Raw genomic sequence first — 13,021 nt, 5'->3', positions numbered from 1 at the left:
TGGAATTAGGAAAAATAAGGCCGGCAAAAAATTGCTAACCTAAAACCGCTTTAGGTTGCCACAAAATTTAGAAACAGGGTTTGACAAATCAACAAACTACACACATTTAGCATTAAATTGAGAGAAACAAAGTTTGACTTTTTCTTAAAAATTTGAAAAACATATATTTTAGCATTTTAAAAGGAATTTAAATGAAGTTACATAGTTTTGCAGATTTTATTTTTATTATTATATTTAGAATTATTAAAACATTTTTTTTTTACTGTTTTAAATAAAATGCTTGTTTTTCCTTCTTTATTTTAATTGTTTCTTTATTAAGGATTTGCATAAAAAAAATTTATTTTATTATTTTTTATTTTTGCATTTATTCAGAATTTCATAAAAACGTTTGTTTTATTGTTTTTATCTTAATTTTTTATATTTTAATTTGGTTATTATTATAAAACAATTAACATAAAAACAATAAAACAAACGGGGGGTTTTTTTTAATTAAAAAAAAACATTTTTTCCATTATAATTTTAACTAGATCATCAATAATTTAAATAAAACATGATTTGCTGTTGTTTTTTTTTAAATAATTTTATTAAGAATGTTTTTTTTTTTCAATTATATTTTGATTAATTTATTTAGAATTTTAATAGAAGTTGTTTTTTCTTTGCCGTTTTTTTTAAATAATTTCATTTAGATTCTTAATAAAACGTTTGTTTTTTTGTTTTTTATTTAATTATTTCATTTCAAATTTAAATAAATCATTTGTTTTGTCATTTTTAGTTTATTTAGAATAGCAAATAAAATTATGTTTTGAAATTCTAAGACCTCTGAATTTCAAAACACAGTTTTATTTGAGGTAATCTGAGGTAAAACCATTTTAGGGTTGGTATCAGGTTGTCGCAAATTTTTGAAATAAGGTTTTACAAATAGACAAATGTGCAAATGTTTAACGTAAAATTTACAGAAAAATCAGACACCCTCGGGTTTGCATTGCCGAATGCAGATCCTAATTCCGAGTGCTATATGTGTGTGTGAGTGCGTGTGTGTGTGTTTTTTAATGATGCGTGAGTGCGTGTGTGTTACCATCACACACGCACTCACCAAGAAATATGCTCAGGTAACCCATGTTGCCCATCTCTATTGTGTGGAATCCTTATAATTCACAAAATTAGAGTTCTTCTAAGACCTATTGTATTTTCTTGTGATGATCCCACTTTCATCCATTCAATGCCAGCAATTTTATTTTGGCTCCATAGTTCAGGACATTTTTTCAAAGCATTACTATATTCATATGCTAAAATTCTAGCTTGGTAATAAGTTAAACCTTAATTTATTTTTGATAATTTCAACATATAATTTTCTTGGTATATATAATTTTTTTTAATGACAATGAGTTAAAATTAAAAAAATTTTCAAATTTTTTAAAATTTTTAACAATTTTGATTTAAAGTTGATTTATGCTCTTGAAAGACTTCAAAAAATTACATCTCAAGTGCCTGAAACTGCTCACGAAAGGATGTTTCAAGCTAATTTTGCTTCACAAATTGACAAGGCTATAGATGCTGTTAAAAATCCAATAGATCCTTCTAAACCAGAACTTAACTGGGAAAATGTAAAGCAGGTTAAAAATTTTTTATTATTCAAAAACGCAGAAAGTTTAATGCTGAAAATTTAGTTTTTGATTATTTTTTTCTTTACTTATATTTTTATTATTTTTTAAACTTTAACAATATTTAACGAGCAATTGATTTTGCAGTTTTTAATTTTTTTAAGGCTTTTAATTTTAATTTAATTTTTTAATAGCTTTTTAAATTTTTTTATTATCATTATTATTATTACTATTATTTCACCAATTTTCATAATTTTTAGTTGTATCAAACATTACAAATCCGAGCTCAAAAGCACCCAATGTCAAACTTAAAAATGGAAGAACTTAGTCCAATTTTAACAAGAAATAAATTTTCTCTTGTTCCTATGCCTGGCATTGATCAAAATGTTGACCAGGTAAAACTTTTGTATTAAAACAAAATAATTTTTATCTTCATTTTATACTTCCAATAGAGTTTTACTTATACCCTAGTGTACAATTATTTGTTTTGTTTAAAGTTGTCATTCTAATGAATTCTAATAACTTTTAAAGGGATTCCTAAAACTATAAACATATTATTTCAAATGAAATAAAAAATACGTTTAACAGAATAAAAGTTTACATACTAAAGGTTTTGTATTAAAAGCTTTTAATGAACTTTAAGACTTTGTTTTGAAGTTCATTTACTCAATTACTTTTAAAGGTGTAGTTAGTTTGAAGTTCATTCACTCAATTACTTTAAATGGTCTTAAGAAAAAAGACAACAAAACATCAACTAAAACATCAATAAAAACATGCGAATGAAATTAAAGTTAAAAATACAGTTATTCTACAACCATGTATTATCACCAGTCTTTAAAAGAATAAATGTTTAGGAAAATGGTTGTGCTGCAAAGTTAATTTTTTAGTAAAGTATAAAACTGATGACTTAACAAAATTAAATATTGCAACATTTTCAACTGCATTATAACTTTTTAAGGATAGTGCCATCAAGTTTCAAGAATGTCATTGTGTAAATACATAGTTTATATGAACAGTATAACAAATGTTTTTAAATGTTATAAATATTTTTAAATTTATATTTTAATAAATTAATTGATCAAAGTTATTTAAAAAATTAAAATAATTAAAAAATATTTTTTAAATAAATTCAATTTAAATAATAAAAAAATATTTTTACAATTAATCAGTTTTTTTAATTTATGATTTTTTGATAAATGTTTTGATATCTTTTAATAAAAGTTTTTTTCTTTATCCTGGATATTTTTCTTTTCGTGTATAGACAAATAGTTTCTTCAATATATCTTAACTTTAGAAGTTATAGATCGTTTTAAAAATGTTTTTTAGAAAATTTTTTATTTTTTTAAATATCTTTGCTTCCAACAAGGCTGCAAGCAACCACAGTTAGAGTTAGAAGTTACTGGACGAGAAAAGATAAAGTTCACAGAGCAAGATGACGATTGACAGCGACTTAAAAGATTGCAAATTATATGAATCAGTAAAGCAAGATGAAGGAAGCAAATTCCAAAGAACTGATGTTCGAGGAAAAAAACTAGACAAATAAGTGTTTTTGGAGCACTTAGGAACAGTCACATAAAAAGGATGAGACTTAATTGAATGACGTGTAACATGAGAATAAATTTTAGTAGATGGCACAAGAAATGCTAGCTCTTTAGAGCTGCGCCCATTATAGTATTTGTAGAAAATAAAAAGAGAAGCAACGTTACGATGACAATGGTTGGAGGTTGGCTGTAAGAGCAGGTCCAACTATGTTTACAATGCGTTTTTACACTTTGTCTAAAAGAGAAGAGGCACCATTGGAAGATTTGCCCCAGATATGGGAACAGTATTTCACACAAGGACGGGTTTGAGGTTTATAAAGATAAAGAATAGAATCCAAAGTAAAAAAGTGGCAAGCAGGGTACAGAGATACAACCTTAGCAGATGCTAATTTTGCAATGGATTTGATATATGGTTTCCAAGAAAGATTAGAAGTAAGAGTTAATCCTAGAAGAGTAGATGGATCATCGAGTACATCACCGTTCATAAATATTGAAAGATCTAAATTATTGCAATAATGATTGGCTGAAAAAAAATTGAGTTTTATAAATAATAAAATTTTAGAATAAAAGTTAACCAACCACTGTGAGCCCCATGCTGTAGCAGAAGTGAGATCCTTTTCAAGCTCAAATGCCCCTTCCAAGCAATCATAGAGTGTTGGCTTCTTATCACAACAAGAATAAATGGTAGTATCATCAGCAAACAATGCTGCCTTAGAGAATATCTGGAAAATCGTTAATGTAAATTAAAAAGAGTATAGGGCCAAGGATAGAACCTTGAGGAACCCCTGAAGTTACAGAATTAGAAGAAGAGTGGTGTCCATTGAGGACAACTTTTATACTACGATTGGAAAGGAAGGATTCAATAATCTTAAAGATGTTGCCAGATACACCGTAAGAAGAAAGCTTATGGAGAAGTCCAGCATGCTAAACTTTATCAAAAGCTTAAGAAATGTCAAGAGCGATAGCCTTAATCTCTCCACTTCTATCTAACGCACTATAAAACCAATAGATTATTACTGTTAGCAAATCAGTTGTAGAACGAGACCAAAATCCATATTGATGATCAAAAAGTTATTAGATTCAAGATAAGAGATTAAGTGTTTGTTAATTAAAGATTCAAAAACCTTGCTTATGATAGGAAGATGACTAATCACACGATAGTTGGATGAGTCAGATTTCTCTTCAGAATATTTAAAAATAGGGATAACAGATGCCACTTTCCAGCATGCCGGAAAACAAGACTCCGATAAACACTTGTTAAATAGTTTAGAAAGTATAGGCGACAGCTTCAGAGAACACTTCTGCAAGACTGCAACAGGTATATTGTCTGGACCACAAGCTGTAGAAGAGTCTAAGCAGGAAATCACTTTAGATACAGTAGATGAAGTGATTCAAATGTTAAGCAATGGGTCAACCTGTTTGTCGGCTATATCAGTCAGAACACAACTAGTGGAATCAAGAGATGATAATGATGAAAAGTTCTTAGCAAACAATTCAGCTTTGTCTTTAGGGAAGGTGACAAAATCTGAACTGTAGAAGAGATGTGGAATAACAGATTCGCCCTTATTATTGATACAGTTAAAGATTCTCCAGAAGCCACAAGAGCCTAATTTTTGTTATGAAATATGAGATTTCATGACCTGGCAATAGCAAGCTTTGGCGTTTAAAAATACATTTTTACAATGGTTTCTAGCAATAATAAACAGATGTTTGTTTTCTTAAGAGTTGTTTTGCTGATAGATATGGAAGTAATGGTTTTGATTGGAAATTGCAACAGCACAATGTGAGGTAACCAAGGAAAATAGTGAGGCTTGACTGGGAATCATCAAGAGGGAATAAAAGATTCCATGCCAGCCTGAATCCATGAAGTTATGTAAGAAGCACATTAGTCAGCAGGAAGACGAAAGATTTATACCCAAGGGCCATCACAAAGAAAATTACAGAAAGAGTCCCAGTCAGCTTTAAGTTGTAAGAGGTACAATGATAGGGGGATTCAGATGATGAAGAAAAATGAGATAATAGTTTTAGAGAGATTAAACTGTTTAGAGAGATTAAAGAGAGATTAATCAGAAGCACCTAAGGGTGAATGCGGAGAGACTGAGCACTGACTAGGATCAGAAACAAGATATAAGTCAAGTAGAGAAGGTAAATGATTCTGGTTGTCTGGAAAGCGAGTTGGAAAGTTGACTATTTGATTTAAAGATTGAAAAAGTTGTGGGCCTTAATGCCTGCAGATTTGCTGATACCAGATCCAAGCCATTCAGTGTGATGAGCATTTAAGTCACCAACAACAATGATATTGGCTGATGGATAAAGAGAGAGGGCTTGGTCAATATGATCAGAAATAACATCAACAAGAGTGCAGTCTTAAGATAAAGGAGAGCAATATAGAACAAAGAGAAAGGCATTAGAGTGAAGTGGTGCTAAACAAAAGCACATAAAAGAATAGTCTGTGGATTCGATCCTAGTTTCCCTACAAATGGGTGAATTCTTACAAATGCAAATGCTCAGGTCAAGCATGTGACTATTGGAGTCTTTATGAATTAAAGGAAGTTAACCATCAACACTAAGATCACAAGATGAGACAGCTGAACTCAAATTAATCTTACAAAGAGTAAGTAGGTCTTGTGAACTTTGCATAGGTTTAGAGAACTTGGTGATGACAATAGTTGTTTGTGTTTTATAGTTTTTGGTACTTTATTCATTTTTAAATTTGTTAAAGAACTTGACTCGAAGCATAGACAGTACTCAGTACACTGTTTAATAGCCCATGCAATTGCCTCATTACTATAAATAAACCCTAAGCCGTAACAAGGGGCTCCAAATGTGGCCTTGGCAATGCACACTAAAAGTACAAACAGTGACATGCGCAATATGGCACTGTTAATACTTTGATATTTTTCAGCTGTTGATGGAATCAACCTCTCTGAGAGGTACCACAAAGTGAAACCTAACTACCAGCCGGCCTCAAAACCATTAAACTGAGTTTTAGAGCTGTACCCTCATTAGGAGATAATAGAATTAGTTGCCAAGTCATAAAAACAGAGACACAAGCAATAGGTTTTGCATTGAGTCAAGAAGATTCAATGCAAAACCCAGCATTCAACATCCTAAACTGGAAACAATGTATTAAGAATACATCTGCTCTAGCCTAATAGATGAAGAAGGGGTGCGAGGCTAGTCAACAGATATAATCTGTTTACCCCTTTAAGTCTTTGCCTAGGAGGCCTTCTACAATACAGTAGCTGGATGGATTTAACGTTTGCCTGAGATCAGTATTTTTATTGAGACATCATCTCTTGCCTTTACTCAACCAAGAGCCCTAAGGCAGAGGGTGTTTTATGCCAGAGTTGGCTTCTCCTAGTCTTTGCCTTAGTATGTACTATTCAGGCAGCAAAAAGAGTTTTAAATATAAAGTTTAAAGGTGCAGCTGTGGCGCAGTGGTTAGACCGCTTGCTTTATAAGCAAGAGATTCAGGGTTTAATGCAAGCTCTGGACATATTTAGTGCTATCGGTAATGAAGGAAGCATGAACTTAAGTATATTAAAATGCTCTTCCGCAGTGCCAAAGTTTAAAAAAAAACAGTTTAAAAGTATACTAAAAACATATCTTTTTTAATAACATTAAAATAAAATAGAAAATAACTTACAAATGAACCATTTTTAAAGTATTCATTTTGTTTAACTAAATTATTACTTTTAAATTAAGTTTCACAACATGTTGCATAATTGTTTCAAAATTTATTCATGGTATTGATGTTTCTTCCCTAACGATAACTTATAGCAATTAAGTATAAAAATCTGCACCTCCTGTTAAGCATTATTTTTTCATTACTCTATTTCATTAAGTTAGTCATTTTATACACAAATAAAATATATATTTGTTCTAAAAATACAACTTAATAATAATAAAAACAAAACTTAAAAATATGAATTAAGTTATGTTTGAGTATGAAAATAGCAATTATGGAAAATTAAAAATTTTAAATAAAATTATATTTTCTAGTTAATAACATTAAAAAAACCAAAAATATTTCCAGGATTTTAAATTGCATTTATATTATAACGAACATTTTCATTAGGAGATAAGACTTCAAGGTTTTCGAAATGAGATACAAATATTGCCAACAAAAACAAAACCAAAGAAGCTTATTATGATTGGATCTGATGGTCAACAGTAAGACGTCATATAATAATTTTTGTTTCATATATATATATATATATATATATATATATATATATATATATATATATATATATATATATATATATGTATATATATATATATGTATATATATATATAGAATTCAATAAATACAGCTGCTTAAAACCGTTTTGAAAATATTTATGTTATTTTAAAAATATATATTTTTGTAGATATCCATACTTATTCAAAGGATTAGAAGATTTGCATTTGGATGAAAGAATCATGCAGTTTTTAGAGATTTGTAACCACATGTTTTCTAAAGAGGATAGGTATGTTTTTTTCTTTTAATAATTATTATAGAGTTTTTTTTTTTCAGAATTATTATAGAGTTATTAGATTTTTTTTTATAAATTATTATTTTTTTAATAAAAATGATTTTATGATTTAAGCATTAATTATCACACACTTTTGTGTGCCAAGTATTTGTCATTATTTTCTCTTCATATTTAAAACAATAAATTTTTAGTGATACAAATTTTTCCAGTATACTATTATTTTTAAAAGTATAAGCATCTTTTTTTATTAGAATGTTTATTAAGGTATATTTTAGGTCTAAATATTTATATATCATTGAAGTAATAATATGTGTTTTTACTAATTTATATATATATATATATATGTATATATATATATATATATATATATAATATATATATATATATATATATATATATATCATATTATGTCTAAATATATATATATATATATATATATATATATATATATATATATATATATATATATATATATATATATCATTGAAGTATCCAGAAAGGCAAACCTTTTTTAAAAAAAAGTTTCTCATATGTCTACTGAAAGTTATACTGGTTTTTTTTTTACGCTTGTATTTATCTGAACAAAACAAAAGAGAGTGTTTAACAAATGTTTTCACTTTTTACGATGCACATTTAAATAAAATTAGTCACCAAGTTCATTTATAAAACCAGGAACCAAATACTATGCCACTGATATAGTGATATAAATAGATAATATGATATGTTATGTGAAAATAGATAATATATGTTATGTGAAAATAGTTAATATATGTTATGTGAAAATAGATAATATGATATGTTATGTTAAAATAGATAGCATGACATGTTATGTGAAAATAGATAATATGATATGTTATGTGTACCAGTAATAAGTATCATCTCAAGTATTCACTGATTTAATTATATTTTTTTAATTATTTTATAATTAAAAAAATATAATTACACACACACACACACACACAAATAAATATATATACGCATATACAACTATGAATGCATCTTTAGATTAGCACGGTGATGTCATGCTGAAATAATCTACTGCCGGTTTAAATTTTAAAATATATTTAATATATCCATAGTATATACATAATGTGTGTGTGTATATATATATATATATATATATATATATATATATATATATATATATATATATATATATATATATATATATATATATATATATATATATATATTTAAAAAAAGCGAAATTATATAAAAACTTCAAAAATAATCATCATTTTATAAAAAAATTATTATTTTAGATTTCACTGGCTAGAAAATGACATTTTCAAACTAAAAACTCAAAATATGCATTTTTACAAAAAAAATTTTTACAATTTTTTTTTCTTTGTTTTTTGTAAAATTATGATTATTTTTGAAGTTTTTATATAATTTTGCTTCTTTTGCGACCCAACATGATATACTTTTTTTATAGAGACCCGTCTGATGTTTAAGAGTCTTGAAATAGAAATATTTTTTTTTTCAAAAATTTTTTAATTCTAGTATTATTTTATTATATAGAACATATTTTGAGTGTTTGAGCAGACATTTAAAAAAAAGTTGTTTTAAGGACCACCCTAATATATATACAGTGGTACAATAAAGTTTGGACACGTACAAGTTTGTTCAAATAAATATTTTTTTGTTTATTAGCGAAATTACCAATTAATTAACCTAAAAAAAGATCAGTTAGTAGGTAATTAAGAAATAATAAAAACCTTATTAAATAAAACGCACAAAAAAAGGACAATTAAATTTGGATGTCACCCAAATGAATGATTTTCCACTAATTGCTGAGAGACTATTAGGAATCAGTTCTTACATTGCTCAACGTAAGCCATGTTAATAGTCACAGACCACATTGCAAGGAGAAAATGTTGTCAGGAGAGACTAACATCGTCTGTTGAAGATTGAAGCCAAATTATTTTCAGCAATTTAAAAAAAAACAATTTAATCGTAAATTAAGAGAGCACATGAAAAAGGTTGAAAAATATGTATGACATTCATTTTTGTGTACAGCGGATGCAAATGGCTCAGTAGGCATTTATGGATGTATTTCCTATAAAGGTGCTGGGCCTATTAGAACCAGTTTAAAGATATACAAAGCCTCAATGAATCCGTTTTTGTACAAAAATACCCTTGAAACATGCTTGAAACCGTCAAATCAAAATTCTACTAAAGATCTCACAACTATCAACACTAACAAGATGGTACACCTTGCCACGTGAGAGTCAAAGAATATTTATAATCCAAAAAAGTACCTTTATTGCCATGGTGTACTGAATCACCTGATTTAAGTCCTATTGAAAACATTTGACCATAGGTGGACCTTAAAATGTGCGGCGTTAAAATCACAAGCAAAACACAATTAATGAAAGTTCTTGAAAGCACTTAGAACTCAATTCCAAAGAAACTATGCATTAAATTGAGTATATTTCCAGACATGTAAAAATGTGTTTTAAAGCCAAGGGTCGCTATTTTAAGTACTGAAAAAAATGTTTTTTTTTACTGTTAAACCTGGATTTGTCCAAATTTAATTGTTGGTTGTTTTTTTTCTTATGTTTTAATTAACTTTTTATTATATTTTAATCACCTGCTAATTTTAAGGTTAATAGTAATTTCACTAATAAACACACAAAAAAAGAATAGCGTCTCTCTTATATACTTTTTTTAAATTGCTCACAAAAAATATTTGTTTGAACAAATTTGTTCTCGTCCAAACTTTATTGTACCACTGTATATATATAACTATAATGCGTGTTTAGATAAGCACTGTGACAATAAAAAACACTCTGAAATAACCTACTACCAGAAGCTTCAATTTTAAAATATTTTAATTATTTTTGTTTGTAAAACAGTTGTAAAATGCTTTTTACAGTTCTAAAACGTTTTTGCTAGAGTTTTATTTAAATTTTAAGATTTTTAAACAATATTATTAATGGCTGCAAAACATTTTTTTGTAGGGCAAATGAACAGAGATATTATGCCCAGCATTATTCTGTAACTCCACTTGGTCCACGATCTGGGCTAATTCAATGGGTAGATGGTGCTACACCTTTATTTACATTATATCGTCGTTGGCAACAGAGAGAGTCAGCTTCTCAAGCAATAATGAAAAATCAAGTATTTACTATTTGATACATATTCAAAAGATTATTATATATTAGTTTAGCAGGAAAAGTTGTTATGTATTGGAATATTGAGTTTAAGCTTTATTATTTAGGGCGACAAAAATGTGCAAAATGCTGTGCGTCCCACCGAGTTATTTTATAATAAAGTTATGCCATTTCTAAAGGAAAAGGTCAACCTTTTAAAATGATTTAAATTTACTTTGATTTTTGTTTTTGTTGTCAATCTATAACAATAAGTTTTTATTTATATTAAATTTAATTACATTATAGTTAAAAAAAAAATCTTTTTTTTAATTACATTATGGTTTACTAATTTTTTTATTTTTAATTACATTATAGGGTTTAGATTCTAATTTAAATAGAAAAGAATGGCCATTATCAGTACTTCGAAAAACATTTCAAGAGCTTTGTAATGATACACCTGATGACTTACTTAGCAGGTATTTAAATGATTTAAGTAGGTGGTATTTATTGATTTTTGATGACTTACTTAGCAGGTGTTTGAATCACTTAGGTAGCAGGCATTTGTTAAACAAATATTAACAGTTTTAGTCTTTTTAAACAGGTATTTCATATATATGTATGCAGTAACCAGTATTGCACATACTAAACAAGCACAATCACAGATATTACACAAACATTAGGGTGTGCATTAAAAAATGTTGCATATATAGTATATGTGAAATAGTAGGAAATGCACTAACTAAGGGAGTACAATAACAAATAGTAATTACACAAATAGTAAGTATATAGTAACACAAGCATATACAGCATATGTACAATAACCTGCACATACATAAGAGTACAATAAAAGGCATAACTCAAACAGCAATTCTAAAACAACATACTGTAAGTCTAAAACAACAAACTGTAAGTCTAAAACAACATACTGTAAGTCTAAAACAACAAACTGTAAGTCTAAAACAACATACTGTAAGTCTAAAACAACAAACTGTAAGTCTAAAACAACATACTGTAAGTCTAAAACAACAAACTGTAAGTCTAAAACAACATACTGTAAGTCTAAAACAACAAGTATTACACATACTGAAAGTCTAAAACAACAAGTATTACACATACTGTAAGTCTAAAATAACAAGTATTACACATACTGTAAGTCTAAAATAACAGGTATAGCTTAAACAGCAATTCTAAAATAACAAATATTACAAATAGAGTATGTCTAAAATAACAGATATAACTCAAATGGAAATTCTTGAATAACGGTGATTGCACATACAGTAAATGTAAAGTAAGAATAAATATAAGTTGTAGGAGATGTTGCACTTTTAGTTAAACGTTTTGAAGGTACAAATAAATTGCTTAAGATATATAGTTTTAAAATTTAGAAGTATTTAAAGTATTTAAATTACTTTGAATAAGTTTTTATAATTGTTTTAAATAATTGTGGTTTGAACAATTATGATTTGAATAAATTATGGTTTTAATAATTATGAAATAGGTAAGAAATAACTAAATTATTTCCAGATTCTTAAAACACAAGGACTCTTTAAATTAGTTTAACCATATAAATTAACCATATAAATTAACCATATAATTCTACTTCAACAGACATTTTTGTATATATTTTTATAACTTTTTCGAGTTATCACATATAATTTACAATGAAATAAAAAAAGAATTTGAATATTTAAACTAAATTTTTTTTAATCTTATCTTAATTATATTTTTCTATGAGTGTTTTGAATAGTGTTGAATGAACATTTCTATTTGTGTTTTTAATATATTTAAATTTTTGTGTTTTTAAAATTTTCAATATTTTATTTTTTTAGAGAACTTTGGTGTTCCAGTGCAAATTCAGTAGATTGGTGGAAAATGACACAAACATATTCTCGGTCAATTGCTGTTATGTCTATGATTGGTTATGTAATTGGCTTAGGAGATCGGCATTTAGATAACATTCTTGTAGATTTGACTACTGGAGAGGTTGCTTTTTTTTGTATTGATTTATTTAACTTTATTTAACTGACTTATTCAAATACTTTTATTAATTATATGTATTATATGTTCTATCAAAATCCATTATAAATATTTTTTTTTAAACTTGTTATGTATTTACGCACGCACACACGCACATGCGCACACTGTAGTAACACACAAGTAAACAGAAATAAATTTCCTTAAAAATTTTTTTTATTTTATAATAATAAAGGAAAATTTTATACACATCTTATATAAATTAAATATGAATGAAAACTATGACAAAAAATTTTTATTCAGCAAAGCATAAGAATACTCTTCATTCA

General features: G+C 27.2%; 1 protein-coding gene across 2 annotated transcripts in view; it reads left to right on the top strand.

Moving 5' to 3' along the window:
• LOC100210457 (serine/threonine-protein kinase SMG1) overlaps window positions 1-13,021 on the top strand; it is a 125,666-nt gene that overhangs the window by 68,242 nt on the left and 44,403 nt on the right. For both annotated transcript variants that reach the window (XM_065803500.1, XM_065803499.1), the window contains exons 38-45: window positions 1,443-1,613; window positions 1,862-1,996; window positions 7,224-7,318; window positions 7,519-7,617; window positions 10,587-10,746; window positions 10,847-10,924; window positions 11,094-11,194; window positions 12,548-12,701. In XM_065803500.1, the coding sequence (XP_065659572.1) occupies window positions 1,443-1,613; window positions 1,862-1,996; window positions 7,224-7,318; window positions 7,519-7,617; window positions 10,587-10,746; window positions 10,847-10,924; window positions 11,094-11,194; window positions 12,548-12,701 (993 nt within the window). The remainder of the gene's footprint in view (window positions 1-1,442; window positions 1,614-1,861; window positions 1,997-7,223; window positions 7,319-7,518; window positions 7,618-10,586; window positions 10,747-10,846; window positions 10,925-11,093; window positions 11,195-12,547; window positions 12,702-13,021) is intronic.

Source organism: Hydra vulgaris, chromosome 08, assembly GCF_038396675.1.
Source record: "Hydra vulgaris chromosome 08, alternate assembly HydraT2T_AEP".
In the NCBI taxonomy this organism is placed as follows: domain Eukaryota; kingdom Metazoa; phylum Cnidaria; class Hydrozoa; order Anthoathecata; family Hydridae; genus Hydra; species Hydra vulgaris.
Note: the sequence above shows the minus strand (reverse complement) of the source record. Positions and strands in the feature narration are given on the sequence as shown.